The following is a 25,927-nucleotide window of genomic DNA, read 5'->3' on the forward strand; positions in this document are numbered from 1 at the left end:
GGCTGCACTGAAAATGTTGTCTTCTCACACTTCCAAACATGTTTACAATAACAGCCTAATGTTGAGACCCTAAGAATGTTTACTTGGAAGCAACTTACCAGTAAATCCATGAGACATACTTCCAAGTAAGATGACCTATACAGAGATGATTCAGCACACAGTCACACACATCGCAGGGCAAGGTGATCATCACAGGCTTTAAGATCAGCAGCATTTCCTCCCAAAAGAATGTTTTCTGTGTATCAAGATAAACATGGCATTCCCTGACTTGGGGATACCAAACAGCAGCAAACACACAGTGTCAAACCGATACTCAGGATCACCCCAAGTTTTCCTTCTGAATGGCATTCATGAGCAAAGCTCACATGTTACGTGCCCAGAAAACTATGGCAAGAGGAAGATCATGTAAGTAGCAACCTGCTGGTGGTAATATGAGTGACATGTCTGGGTGCAAAAGATCCTGCCTTGGCACAGAAGCCTCCAGTACAAAGGAAGAGCCATTCTGGATCAAGCCAAAATGTCCAGCCAGCCAAGTGTCCTGTCTCCAACAATGATTAGATTGGGATATTAACAGAATACTCCACTCCTACTCTTCTGGCCATTTCAGTTATGTGGAATGCAACAAGCACCAGAGCAGGTGTCCTGAGATTCCTACCTGATGAGGTTTTGATTTTCTATGAATTTGTCTAACCCTTTTACGTTCAGTTACACTACTGACCACTACTACATTTGGTGCCAAGTGCCACAAGTTCTGCGCAATAGTAAGATGTAGTGGTTTGAAACTTGCTAGGCATCTCCTGGTTCTAACATTATGTGAATGGACAAACCTTGCTCTCCATTCACTTTAGTTGCTCCCTCTTTCTGAAAAAGCGTTCTAATCCTTTTAGTCCTGGCTCATAAAAGAAACTACTCCATTCACCAACCACATCTTAGATATAATGCAACCAGAACTGCATGCAGTACCAAAGATGCCGAGACAACAGTGAGTTATATGAAGGCACTACTTTCTGTATTTCCTGATTCTTCCTCAAGTTGCAAGCTTTCCATTTGCCTTTCTGACAGCCACAGAGCACCAAGCTGATGATCTTCAGGTCTCTTCCCCTTCCTTTACTTGATTCAGGTTGACAAAACAAACAAACTAAAGAATCACTGATCACCAGAAGAACTAAAAACTGTGTTTTGCTTATAAAATACTGGAAACAGTCCACTTTTGAAGCCTAAAGACTAAAGCCAATGGGATAAACTAGCTGTTTCGCCAATTAATACAGAGTTAAAGTTCTATGCTTTTCTTTTCTCTAACACTGGTTTGTGTCCTAAGTTGATCTCATGCCACTGAAAGACACTTCCATTCTAGCAAGACCAAGGGGAGGACTAGTCAACTCCATCAGCCCCCCATCACACACGACCCTGCTTTAGAGGGCCCCCCAACCTCTCAGAAGTGAATTTTCAGGGGTTCCAATGGAGCAAGGTAGAGGGAGACCAATTGGCTCTGGCTCTTCCAGCACAGATTTCAGCACAAGGAGGGGAATTTCCTAATGTAGAAAAAGACTGAATTTAAGGTTGTGCTGCCAGTTTTGGAAGACTTGAATTCAAGTTTTTTCTGCATTAGAAAGTTATTAGCACTTAAATCAAGAACTGTACCAACAAGATTAAAGCCAATTGAACTCCATGTGTTTTAGTTTTGGATGTAAGATCTGAATAAACCACACTGAGGAAAGGTAGGAGTTTCTTGTCTTTCATAGACTGAGACTGTGTCCCAAACTTATATATTGTAGAGGTACCCTGCACACAAGGTAAACAAGGCCATCACCCCACTCCGCTAACCACTCTACATCTCTCAAAATTAAAGCCACTTATCATGTTAGGTTTACTGCCCTCTCCATATATCACTATGAAAAAACTTCAAGTGCAAAAGAAAATCTCATCAAGAAGAAAATGTTCATTAAGAGGTATGGGGAAGGTTTGCGCAAGACCCGGTTTCCAGAACTTTCTCACTTTACCCTGATGCCCACATGTTTGGGGTTGGGGAGACAGAAAGAAATGGCAACAGATGGCTCCTCAAACTGCCTCCTCCAGGTCTGAAGTGCAGCAAGGAATATACCAAAGATAGCATTGCAAGCAGAACACAATCTCATTAACTTGCAGATACCCCTTGACTCATCCCTTTCTGAAGTTCTGTTTGCAAGGCAGGGAGAAAAAGGTATAGCAGAAGCAAAGAACAACAGAGATAACAGCAGAATCAAAGTATGAGTAACAATGTAATTGAGTACTGGACACAGATGGGGTAGACAGACTTGCTTCCTAAGGGTTCAGAGGGCTGGTCTCAGTTCTGGGACTGAGGCAGTGCTCCAAGCAAAAGCACTGATAGAGGGAAAGCTTGAATATGTGTAGAAACTTTTCATGGGATGTGATTATGCTTGAGTAATGTGGGCTACCAGATGCAGGCTTGGAATCTGTTTCATGCTCTTTACATGTCTACCTGACGGAATCCATGAGGTCAATTTTCTGGCAAAAAAGACAAGACGGTCCAATGTAGCATTTCATGGATTCAATACAGGGCAGGACAGAAACAGTTATGCTGAAGTGAAGGATTCTGTCAGATTGGGGTAGTCCCCATCTGCTCTATAACTGTGGGAGCAGACACCGGGCTTTATATAGATAGAGCCAATATAAAAACAAGACTCTCCCAAACCACACTGCTCCTAACAGGCAATTTTTTTAATGCACCCAGCTTCTCCTGCAGAGATGGTTGGAAATGCTGCCTAATATATCAAATGAGTTATTTATGCCATGTCTACTGAAGGAGTATTCACCATAGTACTCATCCTATGTACTGCAACAACACAGGCTCAAAAGGGACCAAGAAGGTACCATAAAGGTATGCAAGCACAGAATAATTCTTTAGCTTGCACAGTTTCTGCAAACTAGCCCATTGTCAAAACAAAACTGGAACTAGTATTGAAATGATGTTAGGATCATTATCCAACTAACAATCTGACATTTATTAACACCTAGGACAAATAAAAACAGATGATGGGTGTCACAGTTGTAAAGAAACTTTGCCAGAGACCTTAAGACATTTAGGAAAACCTTCTTTCAGGTAAGTCATGGAGCTAGATGGTTCCATGTCAAGTCTGTTGCCAGATCAAATTGATCGTGTTCGCATTTGGGTCTAAGAGAAGGCACTAATTTCTGAAGTGGTCAGGCCATCTTTCTGCCTCAACTCCGGAGGCCAAACTGAGGGTTGCAAGGATTTATATACTCTACAGCAGTGGTTTTCAACCTTTTTTGCTGCGATCCCAATAAATAAAGTATGAGACCAGGGAGCCCCTACCAATCCCTTCCTTCCTTCCAGGACCTGATTTGCCCATGTTGCCACCTGCCCCATTTCCCCCTACTTGTCTTCACAACAACTCTGTGAGGTAACAGTCTGAGCAGGGCTGGTCTTAGGAACTGACAAGCAAGATGAGGCTGCACAGGATCATATCAAGAACTTAGTTTTGTTAAGGCAGCACCAATATAGGATTTGATCCAAACCCTCTCTTGCACAGGCTTGGAAAGGTTGCTGCAACCCCCATATGAGGTTTCACAACAGGCTGAAGAACACTGCTCCACTGCATTTCAGTTTCTACTTGAGTGATGATCCTAACTTTGTTACCCAAGTTGCTTTTACTCTAGTACAGCAGTGAGTCTAAATGACCTCTAGCTACAGCCATATGCTATAGCTCAGTTATACCCAGTATATGTAACTGGAAGAAATTGCCACTTTGGTAGACAATACCGACATCTCTGATGTCATTGTGCTCACAAGAAAAACTATGGTCTAGCACTCTCCATTAACATGGTCCAGTTTCTAGAAGATTACCTATATTAGAACACCTTGGCAAATACAACAGATTTCTAGAATAAAACTAGACCAGATGAGATATACTTTCAGTTCCAGAACTTCCTACAGCACCAAGTTCATATTAAAAGTACCACTAAACCAACACAAAGTTGCAGCATGTGCTGACTTGCTTGTCACTAAACTTAGTTACGCTGATATTTCCTGCCTGTTCTGTTGCATGTTGGGAGCTGAATTCCATGAGTTGATCTGAGGGGTATGGGGCATGAAAGGCCCTGCCTTGTGGCAGAGGATGAGCAAAGTGGCATTTTAGTCCGAGGTGGCATTTAGAGTTCCATGGCTCTCTCAATGAATCTTTCTTGAACATGGAAAATACCTTTCATTGATATGGCATGCAAAGTTATTAATACCACTGACTCCTCAATGGGAGCATCCACCTAATAACTCAAGAATCACAACTGCCTTCTTTGCAGTTTATTCACGTTTGTTGCTCATAAGTCATCTTCTGTCTGGTCAAGCTCACAAGAGCTTTCTTTCTTAGCCTACCATGTCCAGCTGACAATAAAATGTTTCCCAAGAACATCATCTTCCATTGCACTACTGAATCACAGTTCAATGCTATTACTCAAGTTTAGGAAATACCCAGCTCTACCACAAAAATAACTTCCTGATCTTATCTGCATTGATCATATCTATTAGCATGCTGTTAACAAAAGTCAGGGACTGTATCAGAAAGTACCACTAGCATGCTAAACTTTGCATGTTCCCTGTAGTAGTTTCACTTTAGAGAGAGTGGAAGGATCCTGAACTTTTAGCCAAAGTGTGAAAGGCTCCAACACTGCAGAGAACAAAAATCAAGACATCCTACATGGATCTCACACACACACCCCTGCCTACGCATTTATGGATAAATTCTATACCTGACCATTCTAGGTAACAAAGAGGAGTAAAGTACCCACTCTCTACCCAGCTACAGAATGCTTGCCCAAGGATAAGGAGGGTAGCCCTCTTCTCCCATCCATCATACATGATTGTGCAACTTCAGTCCAAAGGTCTACTCTCAATGGCTCCACACAGGAGAGTGGGGGAGATGAGAAGACCAACACGGATATAACCATCATGGATTTCCCAGACTCCACCCAATTTTTGTGACATGATTATTTCACAATTTTCAGTGATACCCTGCATGCAGAAGAGGTTAGACTATGGGAAGGAACACTCTCCTGGCTTCAAAATGGCAGCAGAGGTTGCCACAACCACAGCACAGACTAGTGGAAAATTAGTCACAGGCTGTTTAGAACACACACCAAAGTCATATGCTGCCCAGCAGTGATCCTACCCATTAGAAGTATAAAGTGCACCCTTCTTTATTTCTCAAAGCGTGCTCGCATTCCAACAACTAAATACATTTTGGAAAACTCAGATATATTGTTGTAGGAACGTATACTAACTACCCAACAATAGGATAAATATCCAAGTCCTTCTCTGCAAACTGCAGTGCTTGAAACCAGAGTTTGATAATCTATTGAAAGATAGGCCTATCAATGGAATACTGGAATGCCAGAACAGCCTTCACTAAGGACACAAGATTGGGAACAGATATACAGGTACTCAAGATAAATTGTTAGCAACCTGAAGCTCATCCCTACTTGTGTAAACTGAACTGTCATCACTGCCATTTCCTCAGGGGTCACAACAGTGTCCAGGGTTTAGTCCAGAAGAATAAGGTTTAATTTAAATTCAAAGTAGGCCTTTAAATTAGGCAAAAGGCGCGCGCGCGCGCGCGCGCACACACACACACACACACACAAATACAATGGTAGTGTAATCTGACGCCATAACTGTTCATCCACTTACAAAGAATCAGGAACAACTGCAACAGTTTGAGAGCAAGAAACCCTCATTCAAAATTAGGGACTCAACAGAAACTTATATGGCAAGTCTCAATATAACCCTCTCCCAAACCTGAAATGCACTGAAGACCATCGGTCCAACTCAGGCAAAGTTGAGGATGCAAAGAATCCACAAAGAAATCTAGATCCAATACTAAGGTTAAATGGACCAATACAGAAGTTCCCAGAGGCAACATCAAACAAACATACTAAGGACTATAAAAAAAATGAATGAATGAATTTGTAAAATAGCAACAAGTACCAGGAATATGCATATTGGTCCAGGAAACTGCAGAAAATCTCGGTTGGCAGGATCCAAGTTAGCTGGCACATATTACTACATTTGGGTCATAGAGGAAGCACTTACCATAAAATCAACTACTGGCCCAAGTTTGGAACTAATGAAGTTCCATCGCAGGATATTATAGGTAAATGTATGGCAAGATACTACATTCACCTCTAGAATTATCCCTTTTCTTTATACATACATTACTAAATTCTTGGCATCAGTACCTTCCTGGGACAAGGGTTCCACAGACTGACTATACTGTCAACATGAAACAAACAGCTTTTCCAGTACCTGCTCTCTCAATTCATAGCTGCTGTAAATTATATCACTGCAACTTATTGCTGCAATTATTTATGACAGCATTTATGGTTTTAGCATAAGGAACTGCAGGAGGGGAAAAAGATAAGGAAATGTTACACTGAAATTATTACTGCTGAACCAAAGGAAGGTGACAAGCATTGTGGGTTCATTTGGTTTGACCTGGGTGAACAGAGCAGGGAGAATAGGAAGGGTGGAGAAAAGTAGCACATATGCACATGAAGGCCATTTATGAAGGTTATGACAATGTGATAATTCTCCTGAGTAAGAAGGGTGAAAGGTTCAGCCCCTGAGTATAGTAGCTACTACACCACAGTAGTAAAAGAGGCGCAGTGAGATGTGGGGAGAAAAATAAATTCAGTTTTAAACTGGGAACACCTTACTTTAAACGCATCCTACTTAAGTCAAAGGCCAAGATTGCACTCACATTGCAAGATGAATATCTTCATTCAAGAGACAATTCTATTCATATGGTGCGCGCTGAGGCAACCTTTAGACCCAGTGTGTCCCTAAGCTAGAAACGCGGCTAGTTATGAGCGCCCCATAATTTCTTTTCGGGGAAGGCAGGATATAACTTGTACTTATTCCAAGGAAGGTTGCATGGATTTTAAAAACACTTTTATAAAGCACACCCGTGCAACACACGCGCACACATGTGTGCGGTGACCAGAACCCGTGTTAAAATATTTAAGTCCAGAGAAGCCAGCTCAGCCAGAGATATTCCTTCACGCTTGCCTGAAGAGATGGAATAGGTTTTAATTTCTCTCCCTCCTGCCCCAGAACCCCACCAGACATTTCTTCACTCTCCATTAAGGCGCAAGAATAGGAAATATGAAAATTTCATTTATTTCAGTTCAAAAAGTCTTGCCATGTTTTAAGAAGACAAACAGCCACATGAGGTGGCATGTGCCTAGTTGCTACCTTTAATGAAAACTATATTGATGATTGCGAGCCCAATGCTATGCATGTCTGCTCAGAAGTAAGTTCCATTGCAGTCAATGGGGATTACTTCCAGGAAACTGTGGATAGGACTGGGCTGTAGGATGATAATAATAACTACTACTATCATTATCAGTAAACATGATAATAAGCTGATATTATTATTAGTAAGACTATCACAATCAGCTGACAAGGGCCTCATTACTACCTTTAATGAAGTCATATTTATTGATAATAATAATAGTAATTATTATCATCATCATCATCAATAAATATGACTTCATTAAGCCATTTCTGCTCAACACTGCATATACACTACAGGGACCAAATGTGTACACCTGTGGGCCAGGCAAAAATGGGTTAAAGGTAGCGATAAGGTGCATGTTATTCCATCTGGTTGAGGCTAATAATATTACTGATATTTTTGCACAGTCAGGTGGGTGTTATTGACTGGTCTGTTCTACCCAGACATCGAGTCCTTCCCAAGGACCTGGGATGCCTGGCTTTTATCCTATTTTGACATTATAAATGCCTATTTGGATATTACTATTAACAGCAATAATAATAACAGCAATAGTAATAATAATAGCATTATTTACTGCTCATTAGACACACACACACACAAAACCCCCACCAAGACCAAACCACCCCCTGAGGAAGAAGCCACCCGACCTGGCACGCCAGAAATAAAATACAATCTGCACCACCTTTGAGAGATAACATAGAAAAGGAAGGAAGAGCAGACACAGCAGTCCTGCCGCTTACTAGGGAGCAAAGCCGCTGGGGAGGCAGCAGGGTTTCCTTCCCAGTGAAGAGGCAGAGGATTGCACTGGGATGGAGGAAGGAAGATGGCCTGCTCATGCGGCGGTGGGCTGGAGCTGCCCCCCTACCCATACTTTCCTGGGAGCAAGCGCCGTTGAATGCAATAGGACTTACTCCTGAGTAGACCTGCCTAGGATTGGGCTCTCAGGCTGCCATCCTACCCACACTTTCCTAGAAGTAAGCCCTGCTGAAGGGCTTGGGCTGTTAGGGGTTGCCATCCTATCCACCGTGGCCTGGGAAAAAGCTCCACTGAATGCACTAGGACTTACACCTGAGTAGACCTACACAAGCCGGGGCCGCTGGGGGCTGTCACTGTATCCACATTTTCCTGGGAGTAAGGTCCCCCTGAACGCAATAGGGCTTACTCCTGAGTAGACCTGCACAGGCTTGGGCTGTTAGGCTGCCATCCTACCCACAGTGACCTGGGAGTAAGACCATTAACTATCGTGGGACTTTCTCCTGAGTAGACTTGTACAGGTTTAGGGCTGTTGGGGTTGCCACCCTATGAAGACTTTCCTGGGAGTAAGCCCTACTGACTACCATGGGATTTACTCCTGAGTAGACCTGGAAGGCTTGGGCTGTTGGGGCTTGCATCCCATGCACCCTTTCCTGGGAGTAAGTCCCTCTGAATGCAATACGGCTTCCTCCTGAGTAGACCTGCAGGGCTGGGGCTGTTGGGTTGCCACCCTATGAAGCCTTTCCCGGGAGTAAGCCCCACTGACTGCTACGGGACCTCCTCCCGAGTAGACCTGCAGGGCTGGGGCTTGCCGGGCGCCACCCCGCGCGCCCTTCCCGGGGCAGGCCCACTGGCGTCAAGGGCCTACTCGCGAGGAGAGCCGCAGGGCTCCGTCAGAGGGCGGGTGCCGGGCCTGCGGCGGAGGGCGGGGCCGGGCGGGGCGGAGGCCGGGCGCAGGCTCACCTGAGGCGGCGGCCCGCGGGGCGCTGCTGGCCGGGGCGGGAGGAGCGCTGGGGGCGGGGCGCGGCGGGCGGGCGGAGGCGCCCCCACCCCCAGCGCGAGGGGCGTGCTCCGGGCGGCGGCTGCTCCGGCGCCGGGATTTCCCAGTAATGCCACAAAAAATGGCGACCACAACAAACCGCCTCCGCTGCCGCCGCCGCGCCGCCGACGACACCGACGCGCATGCGCCCCGCGCAGCGCCCGCCACGTGACTGGGGGGAGGGGGGAGGTAGAGATGGGCGCGCGCCGCCCTCCAGCCCGGCGCCTCCGCCCTCCCGGGTCCGAGCGCGCATGTGCGGGTCGGCGCGCGCGCCCTCCTCCCGCCGAAGCGCTTGCCCCTCCCGAATCGGGACTGCGCATGCGCGACTTCCCTCGCTCTCCAAGCTTGGGCCGCTCCCGAATGGGTACTGCGCATGCGTAGCTTGTGCCGCTCCCAAATCCTGACTGCGCATGCGTACTTCAGCTCGCTCTCCTCGCCGAAGCCTCTCCCGAATCCTGACTGCGCATGCGCAAACCGCCGCGCTCACTCGCTCTTTCCGAGCTCGGGCCTCTCCCGAGTCGGAATGCGCATGCGCAACTCAGCGCTCTCACCGAAGCGCGTGCTTCTCACGAATTGCGCATGCGTAATCCGGCGCGCTCTCCATGGCTCCGTGCTTTTGCCTCTCCCCAATCTAACTGCGCATGCGCAACTTGGCGAGCGCGTTCTGTCTAGCTCTCCCCGCTCTCGCCGAAGCGAGTGCTTTCCCGAATCGGAGTGCGCATGCGCAACCCGGCGCGTTCTCTCCCCCCCGCAGAGCTTGTGCCGCTCCCGGATCGTAGTGCGCAGGCGCAACTCCCCTCGCGTGCCCTCCCCAGTTTGTGCCTCTCCCAACTTGCTCAGGCGCAAGTTGGCGCGCTCTCTCTCCCCCCGCCCTTTCTCTTTCTCCAGTTCCATACTGAGCGCTCTGGATCGTACCATTGTGAAAAAGGTGGTGAGACGGGTGGTCGTTTTTGAACGTTTCCTCAGAGGGGGTGTGGGGGGGCCACCAAGCCCGTCTTCTGAGGGGCACAGCTGGAGTGAGGGAGGAAGGACCACCCTCCAGCTGCCCCCAAAGGCTGTTTGACGACGCGAAGGGCGCCTCCTACTTGCGACCCTCCCCCCTGCTCCAAGATGGTACAGCCCGCTGGAGTTCTCCCATTTTAGGCTGCTTGCCTGGTCCTGCACGCATCTAGCTGCATCCCCACGTTACCTTCTCCAGTAGGGAGCTGCTGCTGGCCCTCCTTTTCCTAGCAGGGCTAGACTGTCCAGAGAATAAGCCTGCAGTCCTATCCTCACTTACCTGGGAGTAAGCCCCATTGACTACAACAGGACTTACTTCTGAGTAGACATGCATGGGATTGGGCTCTTGGGCTGCAATTCTATCCATGCCTACGTGGGAGTAAGCCCCATTGGACTCCATGGAACTTACTTCTGAGTAGACCTGCCTAGGACTGCAGTCAAAATCCCCATTGGGCAAGGAATGTAGAAATATAAATGGGGTTGGGATGCGTGTTACACATTAGATACCTTAGGAGTATCTACTTGCAAACTGCAAGCCTGTGCATGCCTACTCAGAACGGAGGAGAATTGCAACCTTCTGCATCAATCCACTTATGGTTCAGGGGCTGGAAAGAGATGGGAAGCTTAACCCTGTTCTACCCAGCCCATAGGTGTACACATTTGGTCCCTGTTGCATATATGCAACATTGGGCAACATATATGCAAAATAGGGCAGAAATGGCTTAATGAAGTCATGTTTATTGATAATGAAGATGATAATTACTAATCCTATGTGATTACAGTGAGGCTTCTTTATGTATCCAGAATTGGGTCCCCAGGTCCCAAATCTGTTGCTTCTGTGTAAGGCAGTTGTTTTCAAACTGGGGCATTGCGCTGCCCCAGCATGAAGACCCAGGCCTCTGCCCCCTTAAGGGGCAGGGGCAGTGAGGAGGCAGCTAAGGGGGACTGCACTGACTGGGATGCACTCACCAGTCCCTGCAACAGCTGTCCAGGGGTTGGGGAGCCCTGCGTGAGTGCCTGCAAGGCTCCCCAGCTCCTCAGAAGTGAGAGTGGAGCGATCGCACTCCACTTCCGGTCCCCCCCATAAAGACTTACTGCAGTTCAAACTCTCCCGAGTATGTGAAAACCGCTGGTTTAAGGGCCCACTTTTTCTCATTAATGCTCCCCTGCCACTTGCAAAATCTCAGCTTTTCTGCTGCCAGCAATTGGGGTAAGGCCCATAAATGGATCCGCCTTAACTATGCTAGATGCTTCCTTCATCTTCTACCTCCCTTTTGCCCCCAGGAATGCCCTGATCCCCATAGTCTCTACTATTACTAAGCTGTTACATAAGAAGACACCTGCTCGATCAGGCCATAGGCCCATCTAGTCCAGCTTCCTGTATCTCACAGTGGCCCATCAGATGCCTCAGGGAGCACACAAGACAAGGAGAGACCTGCATCTTGGGTGCCCTCCCTTGCATGTTGTTTCTCTGTTGGCACAGCAAAGGGATTGCTACTTGCAAATTTATTGAGCAGCTCAGGTGGTCTCCAAGCAGCTTGCCTGGTTTGTTTTGTCAGTGTCTTCACAGCTGCACCTGCTTCAAAGCCCTGACCAAGCCTGTTTGTAAGTCGGATGTTCACAATTCTAATATCTGCGAGTTCAGGATCTTCTGTGTATGCCAAGTGGAGACATCCCCTTGCCCCAATCTTACAGAATGAACCAATATGCAACTCTATGTTTATTATTTTTAATAAAAATATACATGTATAAATTCTGCAGGAAAAAAACACACCATAGAACGGCCTTTCTAAACAAACTCTTGGCCTTTGGAACGTGGGATCCAGTCCATAGAATTCTATCTCATGAAATGACAAGAGATGCCACTCCAAGCATACAGCTTCCTATGAACCCTAACAGCTTCTGCTGCATTTACTTCTTCTGTTTGGGAGGGGGCCTGAAGAGAAGAGGAGAGAAAATTGGTTAATGGATTAAGAACGGTGCAGGGATGTATTAATTTAGTATCCAAACCAGACTTTCATTTTTAAAAGCTCGTTTTGCAAGCATGCAGGGCTAATTGAATAAGTAAAGTGGGAAAGTGTCAGCCCACAATCAGTCTCCATGGAACAGCTTGAACCAGACTGTCACCTTTCATGGTCCTGTCTCAATATTATTTGCCCCTTATCCCCTCCAGCCACGCATAAGTGCAACCATACCTATAAATGCCCACTACTACAGCATGATCTCGCTCGTAAGGCTCCAAGGTCAACTGCTCCTGGGGTTTCATGTTCTCTTGCTGCATCTTCTTCACCTCTGAGGCAAAAACGGCCTCGGGTGCTGCTGTTGAGTCAATACAGTTGGCCTGGAGAAAAACAAAAGGGCCAAAGTTGATGTTCTCACCTCCTGATCACATCTCACAGTTGCCTGGATGGGCCAATGACCCACTGCTCCCACTCCACCGTATAAACAGCAGGTCCACACCACACACACCTACTTCTAGCACCCAGTGCAGCCACCACAAACACCAATACATTTAAGGTACAGGCATGCTCCTGTATCTGTGCGGAGGTTCTGTTCTGGAACTCCCTGTGGATACCTAAATCTGCAGATACAGGGGACATCCCCTAGCCCTCCAAAGACGAGGGGAGCTGAGCCTCCAGAAACTCTTTTTGTCCACTTGCAGCCTCTGCGGGACTCAGAATGACTTTTACAAGCAGGCTTCCCCAGTCATAATGCTTGTACCTTACAGGTTGAAAAACTGGAAGTGACTTTTTTTGGTAGTAACTGTCATTCTGAGCCCCGCAGAGGCTGTGGGCGGACACGCACAGCCTCTGCGGGACTCAGAAGAGCCTCCAGAGGCAAGGGGAGCTCAGCTCTCTTAGCCTCCAGGGGGTTGTGGGGGGCCATGATCTGCAGATAAGTTAAACTGCGGATATGGGGGCCCTCCTATTTTTTTTTGGATAATGAATCACATCCTCAACTCAGCAATTTCAACCCTTTTCATCTCATGGCACATTAAAATTGGGCTAAAATTGTCAAGTCACAACACCCGTTTTTTTGACAACTGTGGTCAAGGCACACTGGGCTGCTGGTGGGGGGCTCACATTCCCCGATGGTCTTACAAATAAATGGCCCTCCGCAAACTCCTGCAGCACACCTGTGGACCACTTACGGCACACCAATGTGCTGCGGCATTCTGAAAATCATGGCTCAAAGTGAACCCAAGGCAACCAGTATGCAAGCACTGTTAGAGACATCTTCAACAGCTGTGCAGAGATGGGCAAAGAGGCATTCTGGTGGGGAACAGGCTCCAGGGATGTGCTGCTACCACTGCAGAACTCTGTCTCTTAATGCAGTGGTCTTCAGCTCGTCAATAAGCGGGACTTGCTTCAAACCCTAATGGAAACATGGGACCAACTGTGAGGACCTAGCAGTTGAGAGAGGTGGGTACGTGAGCGGCCATGGCTCCTCTTTTTCCACTCCATGGCAGCCAATCATTGTCTACCGCCACTGTATTGCTTCTGCATCTTCATTTGTTCCAAGCCAATTGGAAGAGGAGGGGCAGACAGAAGGACGGCCAAAGCATGCAGTCAGTTTAAAAAGCAAGGGAAGAGAAAGAGGAAGTGAGGTAAGGCAAGGATTGAGGAGACCCATTGAAATTGCAGGGGGCAGACAGAAGGCTTAGCCACCACAACTCCTCCAAAGCCAGAATTTCCACTGGGATCACCTATGACAGGGATCTTTTCAAACTTTTCAGCATGACAGCCACATCATAGCCACACTGTATATTTTGTACATTTTTGCGGGATGCAAAAAAATTAGTTTTACAAATGGATGAATGAAATTTAAATGAATGAATAAGTTTTACTTGGTTCTTTTTTTGTGATCAGCATGATACGATTCAGAACAAAAGAGAAATGTGACAATTACAAAGAAATAATGCCCTGCTTAAACTGAGAAATGATATATAATGTTTGACATTTTTACTCACTAGCAAATGCTCTGACAAAGTGGATAGAGAGATGCTCTTTACACTCTCACATAACACCAGAACCAGGGGACATCCACTAAAATTGAGTGTTGGGCGGGTTAGGACAGACAAAAGAAAATATTTCTTTACTCAGCGTGTGGTTGGTCTGTGGAACTCCTTGCCACAGGATGTGGTGATGGCGTCTGGCCTGGACGCCTTTAAAAGGGGATTGGACAAGTTTCTGGAGGAAAAATCCATTACGGGTTACAAGCCATGATGTGTGTGTGCAACCTCTGATTTTAGAAATGGGCTATGTCAGAATGCCAGGTGCAAGGGAGGGCACCAGGATGCAGGTCTCTTGTTATCTGGTGTGCTCCCTGCGGCATTTGGTGGGGCCGCTGTGAGATACAGGAAACTGGACTAGATGGGCCTATGGCCTGATCCAGTGTGGCTGTTCTTATGTTCAGTGTGCTGCAAGAGGTCCTAAGGTACGCTGCGTGAGTTTGGAGCACAGTGGCTGAAAATAGCGGAAGATCTGTGGTTCTGTGGCTCAGTTTCTAGGTGAACTGTCTGGAGAAACCCATTGTCTGTTCCTCTTCCTCCACTGGTTCTAAGGTGGAGACAGTTACCACAGACTGTCCTAGAAACAGAGCCGAGAAACCTGGAAGCATCTCTTGGAAGCGACATCACAAGAGACAAAGACCATAGAGCAGGGGTCTCCAAACCCCAGTCCGGGGGCCAGATGCAGCCTGCAGAGAGCCTCTATCTGGCCCACGGCCAGTCTCTGGTCCCCTGAGAGCCTCTGGCCCAGCTGACCAAACACAACCAGAGTTGTGCTTGTGGGGTGGGGGAATGGGGGTCCATTTCAGTGTGCGCGCTTTATTTCTTGGGCTGTGTTTGTGCTTGGAGAAATCCTGGATATTTGAGCCCATTCATTCGTTTCAGTCATTCATCTAAGTTCCATCTCTAAAGAATTTATTTAAATTTTATATTTCATTTTTTTCCAGCCCTCGACACCATGCCAGATATTTGATGCGGCCCTTTGGCTGAAAAGTTTGGAGACCCCTGCCATAGAGCAGTGTTTCTCAAACTGTGGGCCGGGACCTACTAGGTGGGACATGAGCCAATTTCAGGTGGGTCCCCATTCATTTCAATATTTTATTTTTAATATATAAGACTTTATGCTACCGTGGTATGTGACTGCATTTGGTGAAATGTACTTAGGTTACTATGTATATGCTTTGAACGATGCTAGTCAATGGGGCTTACTCCTGGGTAAGTGTGGGTAGGATTACAGCCTAGGACTGTTAAAAATTTCCCTGCTTGATGATGTCACTTCCGGTCATAACATCACTTCAGGTGGGTCCTGACAGAGTCTCATTCTAAAAGTGGGTACCAGTGCTAAATGTGTGAGAACCATTGCCAGTATACTGTGAAGAGATAAATGTTGAAAATTGCTAATCTAGGATTCCTAGCCTTGGCTACTGCTCAACTGTGCAGGCCTGAGACTCAAAACAAAATTGCAAAAGCAGCAGGGCTGTAACCCACCCAAGAATGGGTTGTGGTCCACTTTGTGGGCCTGACCCACTTGTTGAAAGACCCCTGCCTTAGTGCAATAAAACAGAAGGTGCTTCCAGCCTAAGGTGCTCTAAGCTTGAAGATAAACTTAGAACACACAGTCAAGCTTAGCGTTACCTTGATGGAGATAACAAAATGGCCACCGTTCTTCAAGAAATTGTGTGCATTCAATGCCACAATACGTGACTGGTCAGGCTGAGCCACGTCTGCAAAGATGACATCCACCATTCCTGCAAAGATAGGGGTTTGTGTGAGACACACTGGAAAATCAGGAAGCTGCTCCCCTAGTTTTACTGCCTCCCCTTGGTATAAAATCATCAGGCAAAATATATACAACAGGCCTAGAGAGTCCAGTTTTCACACTGCTCCTGCACTAGAGGGATTACGTGACCGCTGTGAGATGGCGTTCATTTAGCCTAACACGTCCAAATCGGTTTAGGGCAGTGGCTGAAGCCATTTACCGAAATGAAACTCAAATAATGTTGACCATCACAAACCTGTTTCTCACTTTTATCTACACCAGAGGTGCCCAAACCACGGCCCTGGGGCCACTTGCAGCCCTTGAGAACTCCCATTCTGGCCCTCAGCGAGGCCCCATTCTCCAAAGAGCCTCTGGCCCCCCAGAGACTTGCTGGAGCCCGCGCTGGCCTGATGCAACAGCTCTCAGCCCGACGGCCAACTGTTCGACCTCTTGCATGAGCTGTGGGACGAGGGCTCCCTCCACTGCTTGCTGTTTCATGTTTGTGATACAGCAGTATCAGCAAAGGAAGGCTGGCCTTGCTTTGTGCAAGGCCTTTCATAGGCCTTGAGCTATTGCAAGACCTTAATTCATTCATATAAGTTCCATGAATATATATTATATTCATTTATGTAAATTTATTCAAATTTGAAATGTAAATTAATTCCTTTCCCCCCCCCCGGCCCCCGACACAGTGTCCAAGAGATGATGTGGCCCTCCTGCAAAATGTTTGGACATCCCTGATCTACACTGCAGATGTCTATAGTCTGTCTTCTCACCAGACTCTTGTGGCAGCTAACAATCAATATACTGTACAGTGGGTCCTCAGTATCTGGGGGGGATCAATTCCTGGACCCCTGCAGAACCAATTTCCTTCAATAATCAAATCCACAGGAGGTACCAGACGCATGGATAAGGAGGGCCCATTGTTGAAAGCAAATAAAAGAAGAGGACACATAGGAGGGGAAGAAAGCGGTGGGTTGTACTCTACCATTGAGCATCCTCTGAGTCGTCCAAGGACCTTATTTTGTATAGACTCCATATCACCAATTACTAGCAGTTTGAGGCTCCTACAACCCACTGATGCTCTTTTGTCCAGGGTGCAAGAGACAAAGAAAGGCACTGCTCTAGGCCAGGTCTCTCCTAGACCTCTCTCCAGTTTGGAGAACACTGCTCTAGGCAATGTTCTGCTCACAGGCATGGACAGGTGGGAGGTGGGATTGATGTATTTGTGACTATGTCGAGGAACGGCAGGTCTCTTACCAAGCAACATGCGGTATTTGTGCGGATGCCGGGCATCCTCGATTACGGGAATAATGTTGGTTCGTTTCTTTGCCACGTTAATGAGGTCACGGCCTGAGCGGTGGGAGAACTCCACAGCATACACAAGCCCCTCCTGCAGAAAACAGGAAGCAATGAGGATCAGTGCTTTTCCTATGCGGGCACACCATGGCTAACAGGACAATCAAAGCAGGAAGCTGTTTTACACAAGCCGCAGGCCTAAGGGTTCATGAGAGCACCCAGAAGAAGCAAAACAGTATGGTCAATAAAACACACACAACAACATCTGTATAGTGCTTCCTGAAAGTGCAATGTGCTTTATTACTGTGATGCAATTGTTAACCCTGGGAGTATTATTATGCCCATATTGCAGAAGGAAAGGCTGAGGCATGGCATGCCTGAGGTCAGCGAGTTCATGGCAGATCTGAACCAGGAAAGTTCTGATTTGCAGTTCAGTCTGTTAGAGCCCAATCCTAGGCATGCCAGCCAATGGCGGGACACCTCCTGCGCTGGCGCTGACTGCCACAAAAAACAGTCAGCACCAGTTGCAAAAGGTGCTCTGATAGCGCACCACTCCTGCCCACTTCAGCACTTCTCCCGCCACTCTCCAACGGAGGTGAGGCTGCGGGGGGAGGTGGGAATAGCTGTGGGGAGAGCAGAAAGGGAGCAAAGAATGGGTTGATCAGGTCTAGATGTGGGTCGGTATCAGTGGTGCTGGCTCTGCTGATATCCTATCCCCATTCCCAGACCCACTCCCATGGCGCGGCTCCCAATGGACCTGCATCACCTATTTAGCTAGTGCAGGCACTGGATTCCCCTTCCTTCATCATGGATGCTTACTGCTGAGCAAGGGAACAAATGTTCCCTTAGGCAGAGGAGACTCCTGGACTGCCCCCCACCACCACAGGAGGCAGCGGTTGCCATTTTGGTCCCACTGCCTCAGCAGGAAGAGGATAATGAATATGACTGGGCTGTCAGCCACTGTTACCCCAGCTCCAGTCAGTGTCTGGTTGCAAAACCACCTGGCAACACCATTCATTTGCATCCCACAGAAAGTGACACCACCTACAGTGCCGCTATTGGCACTACAGACACTTTTATGTCCAGTGCCTGGACATAAAAGTCCCTGTGTCAAATTGTCTAGACATTATTCTAAGCACTTGTTTTGCTCAACAAGCAATTGTTTTACAATGCACAAGCGCCTCTCACTGGAACTCATTGGCCCAGGGACACATGGGACAGGACACATTCAGATGGCAGGAGGTCTGGTCTAGAGGGTAGAGCCTCCATTTGCCTGAAGATAACATCTACAAGGTCGCCAGTTTGAGGCCACCGGCACCGTGCGACCTTGAAGCAGCTGACAAGCTGAAGCCGAGCTATTCCATCTGCTCTGAGCATGGGAGGATGGAGGCCAGGATGGAGGCCAGATCAGAGAGAAACACCTGAATGTTGTGGTTCTTGAAAGAAAGAACCTTCTTTCATTTGTAAAAATCCCTACGGGGATTTAAATTGCCTGCCTATGTAAACTGCCTTAAATAAAGTCTTGAATAAAGACCAAGAAAGGCAGTATATAAATACCTGTATTATTAATTATTTATTATTATTATTATTATACCAGCACCTCATAGCAGGGACCGGGCAGCCTTAACTAAGATCCATTTGAACTACAATTCCAATTTCTGGCACTCCAGCCGATCCTTACCGGTCCCACAATGTCAGAAACATGAGAGACTGTCGTCCCCGAGGCCGCTCCCAGGTACAAGACTTTGGTGCCGGGTTTGATATGGATCTGGTCGATACCTCCAAGAATGGCAGCAGCCAGTTTGGACCGGAAGGGGTTCCAGGCACGGTATTCCACCTTGATTTCACCATCCTGCAGAGAGGAGTCAAAAGAAATAAAATGTTGGGACTTGCTGGATAAGTTCCTTCTCTGCAGAGGAACAGATGGAATCCTGCAACCCAAGCAAAAAAAGAAGTGATTTTCCCTGGTGCCTTGGGTAGAGAGCCATGCCTCCAGTTATGGAAGTTCTCCAGCAACCATATCTTTAAAAAAACACCTTAAAAAGCTTTTCTACCATATTGTCACCTTCCTCACTTTGGGGGTAGTTCACCTATCATCACCTCCTCCTTTTCCAGGCCAGGATCAGAGGATTCTCCCCCTTCTTGTCTGAGGTTGGCACATCCCAGCTGCCAGTGTTCTCTGTCCTTCTGTCCAAAGCACTTCCTACCTGGATCTCTCAACTCTTCAGGGGGGTGGTAAATCCACCCCCTGCAAGGAGGTACCACCTTGCTGTGATGATTTGGTGCACTGGCCTCTGTGGCTAGCTGTAGCTGCCTGCTCCAGCTGCTCCTACCAGCCCCTGTGAACCACATACCAGATCAGCTTCCGCCAAGAACGAGGCATCCACTTCTAGGCACCACTCCATCCTCTCTCTGCATTTCTGTCTTTGTCTCCCCACATCCTATCTATCACTAAGGGCTGGAGGAAGGAGAAGAGAGGAAAGTAAATAGAGACACAATTCTTTATGAAGCAGAGCTCAGTTGAAGCACCACTGGAACAACACAAGGCCATAACTGGGGGATGTGTCTCCCCCCCAGAGGTACCAAGAAAAGTCGTTTTCATTTGGGCCCTGTCTGCAGCAATGAGCAAGAGGAGCAACCATTCCAGAAGTCCTTCCTCCACTGCAAGAAAGTATCCTAGACTGACAGTGTAAACCTATGTATATTGTATTGGCAACCTTCAGTCTCGAAAGACTATGGTATCGCGCTCTGAAAGGTGGTTCTGGCACAGCGTCTAGTGTGGCTGAAAAGGCCAATTCGGGAGTGACAGTCCCTTCCACATTGGGAGCAAGTGCAGTCTGTCCCTGGTCTGTCTCCCTGGCTATGGGCCTTCCTTCTTTGCCTCTTTGCCTCAGTCTGTTGGCCAAGTGTCTCTTCAAACTGGGAAAGGCCATGCTGCACAGCCTGCCTCCAAGCGGGCCGCTCAGAGGCCAGTGTTTCCCACTTGTTGAGCTCCACTCCTAAGGCCTTCAGATCCCTCTTGCAGATGTCCTTGTATCGCAGCTGTGGTCTACCTGTAGGGCGCTTTCCTTGCACGAGTTCTCCATAGAGGAGAAAACCTAAACCTATGTATATTCAACTACAGTGTGCCTCCAGAAAGTGTACATACATTTTAATTGGTTCTAATTCATACAGGCTGCATTGTAGAAAACTTGCAACACTTAAAGGCGCCCTGGGTCCCTTTGGGGAGAAGGGCGGGGTATAAATAAAGTTTATTATTATTATTAAAGACCTAAGGGAGGCAACTAAGGGCCCAACCCTATCCAACTTTCCAGCACAGGTACAGCCGCAATGCAGCCCGGAGGTTAGGGAACAAATGTTCCCCAATATGGAAGAGGCCTCTGTGACTACCTCCACACCAAAGGATGCAGTACACACCCCACTGACACGACAGCACAGCCCTGGAAAATTGGATAGGATTGGGCCCCAAGTTACTGAGAGTTATTTTATCACCAGCACACACATTGGTGGAAGTCTGCAGACCCCTTAGTCCAGGGGTGTCAAACTCATTTCATACAGAGGGCTGAATAGCATTCATGATGCCTGCTGAGGGTCGAAAGTGATGTCATTAGGCTGGAAGTGATGGAAGTGATGTCATTAAAGCAGATAATTCTATCACTAGCTGCAAATGATAGAAGAGAAAGTATACATATCTTGATCATATTCAAGATATGAGAGAGCTTAATTTTCAAGTGGGCTTCCCTTTCAGCAGTAATACCTCAGCATGGCTCAGCAGCTGAGAGCTGGATAAAAAGCTTCTGCGGGCCACATCCGGCCCCCGGGCCTTATGTTTGACACCCCTGCCTTAGTTAATGATGCCAGCAGAGTATAGGCCAGCAGAGTATAATGAGCAGAGTATAATGATGCCAGCAGAGTATAGGCGGAACATTATAGCAGAGTATAGGCGGAACAGAGTATAGGCGGGCAAAAGTATGGGGAACATTCTGAGCATTTGCCTTAATCAACTGGGTCAAGTAACCGCTTCCGTGTACACCACATGCTGTATGCGTGTGAGTTAGAGTATTGTAGCATAACAAGTTTGATACTATAAAGTGCATGTACATTTTCTTCAGATGTCCTGTATATTCAGTGGGGCTTACTCCTAGGTAAATGTGTCTAAGAGTACAGGTTGAACTGAGTTCAATAGGACTTACTGCTGAATAAAAATGCACAAGACTGTACCGAGAGAGACTTTCTAATCCTGCCCTAGCAGGCCAATGTAAGTATCTATCCCTGGAATGTGCTCCCCTACTTCTGCACTGACAAGATACAGCCCAATCCCATGCATGCCTACTCTGAAGGAAGTCCCATAATCATCAGTGGCGCTTACTACCAGGTAAGTGTGGATCTGCTTGTAGTCACAGTCTCCTCCTTGCCATGCCACCATCTCATGATGCCCCAAGTCATCACCACTACCCACCTCCACAGAAATTCTCTTCTCTCCATACACAGATTCACCGGGTACCATGTTTCGTGTCACCAGAGCATCTTCCTTTCCCCTGCAGATGAAGACACCTAAGGATAGAAGATAAAGATTGGAATCTGGCCCATTCGTATAGAAAACATGCTTTGCACCAGTAAGGATGAAACAGTGCTGAGAACAGGAAGAGCTCCATATCTTAATCCACAGTCAAAGCTTTAAGATTCCCATCATTGCAGTCTCTTCTAGTGCACTGTTCCCAGTCATGGTCCTACCCTCAACTATTCATAAAGGATCCCAATAGTTCCATGACTGTACAAATGGAAACCTTGTCACTGCCCACTTATAGTGCAATTTCCATGTATGTTTGCTCACAAGTAAATCCCAGGTGCACACAGGATTTCAGCCATTGGGTTGTATTCTAAGTGAAGTGCATCTTGACTAAGGAAGTCAGTCATGACTAAGTTCTACTGATTTCAATGGGATTTAGAGCCCAATACTATCCAACTTTCCAGCTCCGGTGTAGCCACAATGCAGCCCCGAGGTAAGGGAACAAATGTTCCCATACCTTAAGGAGGCCCCAGTGACTGCCCCTCCACTACAGGATGTAGTGCACACCTCACTGGCACAACCGCACCAACAGTGGAAAATAGGATAGGACTGGGCCCTTAGTCATAACTACACTTCCTTAGGCATGATGGGATAAAATCTGCCTTCCAAAGATGTTTCATTATTATTATGTTTTGAAAAATATTGTCCTACACTAGAAGACAGGGAAGGAGTTATCTCCCAAAGTGCTCAAGGCACAAACAGTTGTTCTTTTATCAGCTTTAAAGTGCCCATATGGAAAGATCTTACTGGGAATACACAGTTCTTTCCTTAAACTGACCCCACCATACACACATCAAGCAAGTCTTACCTTCATGTCTATGAGGCTCTACTGTGACCTTCTTGCCTCCTCTGAAGCCACCACGTCCTCCTCCTCGGCCCCCTCCTCGGCCCCCACCTCCACGGCCCCCTCCTCGGCCGCGTCCCCCGCGGAAGCCACCTCGAAAGCCTCCTTCTCCACCACCCGGAGACCTAAATCCACCTCCTACAAGTAGAAGAGGGCAAGGAATGGGAGATGGAATATTCAGAAGCAACCCTCCTTTTGTGTTTATCTGTTTTGCTTCTGGATGCAATACAAGGTGCTGGTTATGATCTTTCAAGCTCTCAACAGCTTGGGACTAGGACAGCTGAAGGACTGCCATCCCTATGTGAGTCTATCCATGCCTTGAGATTCTCCAGGAGGGCCTTCTTGAGCATCCCACATCTGCTAGCTTGAGGGCATTCTTGGTGATGGCCCCTTTCTTGTCACATTTGCTCCTCTGGGAGGTTCACTGTGCTCCTTCCCTCTCTCCCTTTTTTATCATTTTCTGAAAACTTATTTGCTTGATCAGGCTTCTGCTGATGTGGTCTCAAAGCCTCAATTGTGGCAACTTACGGGAATGAAAAAGGTTGAAGACCATTGGACTAGAGCAGCACCAGGGAAAGGCAGAGGTATCTGGTACCCTTCAGGTACCAGGATATTGTGTCCCCAGTCCTGCTTGTGGTTGTTAGCAATTGTGCTAAAACAGCTTTTCACTAGTGCCAGGCTTCAGGGTCACTCTTTCTGCTCTCTCTAATAAGAACATTTGGTTATAATGAACAGTGCTGGGAGAGCGAAGGGGTGGGTGGGGTCGACGGTGGTATCCCCAGTCTCATACTTGATTGACTGGGGTCGTGGCATGAAAAAGCTTGAAGACCATTAGATTAGAGCAGTGGTTCTCACACATTTAGAACCGGGACCCACTTTTTAGAACGAGAATCTGTCAGGACCCACCAGAAGTGATGTCATGACCGGAACTGACAACAACAAGCAGGAAAATTTTTCACAATTCTAGGCTGCAGTCCTACCCACACTTACCCAGGAGGAAGTCCCATTGACTATCATTGCTAAAAGAATATACACAGTAGCTTGTTCAAAGTACAGGTCTGTCACATTTCCCCAAATGCAGTCACATACCACGGTAGCGTCAAGTCTAATATATGAAAAATAAAATATTGAAATGGGGACCCACCTGAAATGGGCCCGCGACCCACCTAGTGGGTCCCGACCCACAGTTTGAGAAACACTTTTTCTCAACACTGGTGGATTAGAGCACCACCAGGTAAAGGGGGAGGCATCTGATGTACCCCTTCAGGTACCAGGAGACAGTGTGCCACCCCTACTCAGATTCTTAGCAATTGTGCTAACATAGCTTTCGCTAATGCCTGGCTTCGGGGTCACTTTTTCTGCTCTAATAAGAATATTTGGTTACAGTGCTGGGAAAGCATTAGGGGGGTGGGGAGTGGATAGGGATGGGGTTGGGTAGACAGGGTCCTGGGAGAGGAGGTGGGTGGGATCAACAGCGGGGTCCCCAGTCTCATGATTGATTGATTGGGGTCATGGCATGAAAAAGTCTCTTGATTGATTGGCTGGAGTTGTGGCATGAAAAAGGTTGTGAAAACCCAGTCTCATACCTGATTGATTGGTTGACTGGGGTCGTGGCATGAAAAGGGTTGAAGCCCACTGCATTAGGGGGTCCAGCAGCCCCAAGAGCAGCCCCCTCCCTCCATCATCAGATACCAAACCCTTGCTGGAAAGGCTCACCTCGACCCCCTCGGAAGCCTCCACGCCCACCTCGGTCCCCGAAGCCTCCACGTCCTCCTCGGTCCCCGAAGCCACCGCGTCCTCCTCCTCCACGGGGGCTAAAGCCTAAGGGTGCACACAAAGAGAGCCCCCCCAAGTCAGGAGGGATACTGGGCTGCAGCCACGTGCCTACGCTCCTGCTGCCAGCGCTCCGGGCTCCCTCTCCACCCCCGGCCCCTTCTTCCCCTGCACCAGGGCTGGGCAGAGGCGATCCAGCTTCCCCGGCAGCCCTGGAACTGCAGCCTTACCGGGTCTCATGCCTGGGAAGGTCTCCCCACCGTGGGATTCGGAGCAGCGAACAGCAGAAGCGCCGCTTGCAAGGCAGCCCCGTGGCGAGCACAAGGCGGCCGGAAGCGCAGCGAGCACGGGGTGGATTGCGCAGTGTCCGGGACGCCTTTCCATACCTCCCATTGGTAGAGCTGCAGCAAGGGCGGAGCAAAGAGGGATCTAGTAAGAACAGATCGCCAGGAGCAGATTCAAATGCAGCCTCCTGCATTATCTTGCCCAGGGACTGGATCCTCCAGCAAATGTTGCCTTTACATTAAATGGGCATTTTGCATTTGCAGGCGGGGATATGATCAGGGCGCACAGGCAAGCATGCCTGTGTGCGCCCTGATTCCACCCCACAGCAGCAGCCCTGCAAATGCAAAATGCCAATTTAGGACCCAATCCTATCCATTTTTCCAGTGCCAGTGCAACTGTGCCAATGGGGCATGCACTGCATTCTGTGGTGGGGAGGGAGTCACAGAGACCTCCTTAAGGCAGTGATTTTCAATCTTTTTCATCTCATGGCACACTGACAAGGCAATAAAATTGTCAAGGCACACCATCAGGTTCTTGACAATTGACAAGGCACACTATGTTGCCCGTGGGGGGCTCACATCTCCCCATTGACCCTACTAATAATTGACCTTATCCCAAATTCCTGTGGCACACCTGTGGACCACTTATGGGTCACAGTGGTTGAAAATAGCTGCCTTAAGGTATGGGAATATTTGTTCCCTTCCCTTGGGGTTGCATTGGAACTGCACTAGTGCTGGAAAATTGGATAGGATTGGGCCCTTTATGAGAATGCAAAATTTGCTAAGCACACACATGCCCTCCCTCTGCAAGAGGGACTCACCACTGCTGTAGAAGTAGCTAGAATATGAGTATTTATAAGACTATTCCTCCTGCATCATGCCAAAGGCGGGATCTAATGCAAATTCCTGTTTCCCACCAGCTGCCCCTGTGAAGCCCACAAGCAGGAGAACAAGGTATTCCTCTCCAGCCATTGCTCCCCTGTGACTGGTATTCAAAGGGTAGACTGCAGCTGAACCTGGAGGTTCCATTAAGTCGCCATGAATAATAACTAGAGTCGCCATGAATAATAACTAATTTTAATAATAATTAAAAAGGTTTAATTTTTTCATGGATTTTGGTGTTTTCCAGTTAGAAGTGCAGAAAGCTGTGTTATGTGTTTTTATTCCAAGAGAACATTTTATAAATTATAATTATTGCTTTTAAAGTGTACTAGGTAGGTAGTATAGGTGGTATAGTGTCAGAAGATGCAGCCACATGCATGTAGAGAATGTTTCTTTTGCAGATTTCACA

At 47.6% G+C, this 25,927-nt stretch overlaps 2 protein-coding genes across 3 annotated transcripts in view; both read right to left on the minus strand.

Annotated features, from left to right (window-relative positions):
* LOC136661607 (dual specificity tyrosine-phosphorylation-regulated kinase 1B-like) overlaps window positions 1-9,105 on the minus strand; it is a 35,490-nt gene extending 26,385 nt beyond the window's left edge. Inside the window, exon 1 of the mRNA XM_066638925.1 lies at window positions 9,024-9,105. The gene's annotated coding sequence lies outside the window, so the exon portion shown is untranslated. The remainder of the gene's footprint in view (window positions 1-9,023) is intronic.
* Window positions 9,106-11,811: 2,706 nt separating this feature from the next.
* Window positions 11,812-24,689, minus strand: FBL (fibrillarin). 2 transcript variants are annotated; one of them, XM_066638664.1, is made up of 9 exons: window positions 24,583-24,689; window positions 24,296-24,400; window positions 22,544-22,717; window positions 21,625-21,719; window positions 18,847-19,017; window positions 17,127-17,259; window positions 15,743-15,855; window positions 12,294-12,439; window positions 11,812-12,034 (listed from the first exon to the last, which is right to left on the minus strand). In XM_066638664.1, the coding sequence occupies exons 1-9, from the start codon at window positions 24,590-24,592 to the stop codon at window positions 12,010-12,012; spliced, it is 972 nt and encodes a 323-aa protein (XP_066494761.1). In that variant the 5' UTR covers window positions 24,593-24,689; the 3' UTR covers window positions 11,812-12,009. The 2 variants fall into 2 exon arrangements, with proteins under 2 accessions (XP_066494761.1, XP_066494762.1); XM_066638665.1 differs by lacking the exon at window positions 22,544-22,717.
* Window positions 24,690-25,927: the final 1,238 nt, after the last annotated feature.

The sequence above is a fragment of the Tiliqua scincoides genome, chromosome 10 (assembly GCF_035046505.1).
Source record: "Tiliqua scincoides isolate rTilSci1 chromosome 10, rTilSci1.hap2, whole genome shotgun sequence".
Classification (NCBI taxonomy): Eukaryota; Metazoa; Chordata; class Lepidosauria; order Squamata; family Scincidae; genus Tiliqua; species Tiliqua scincoides.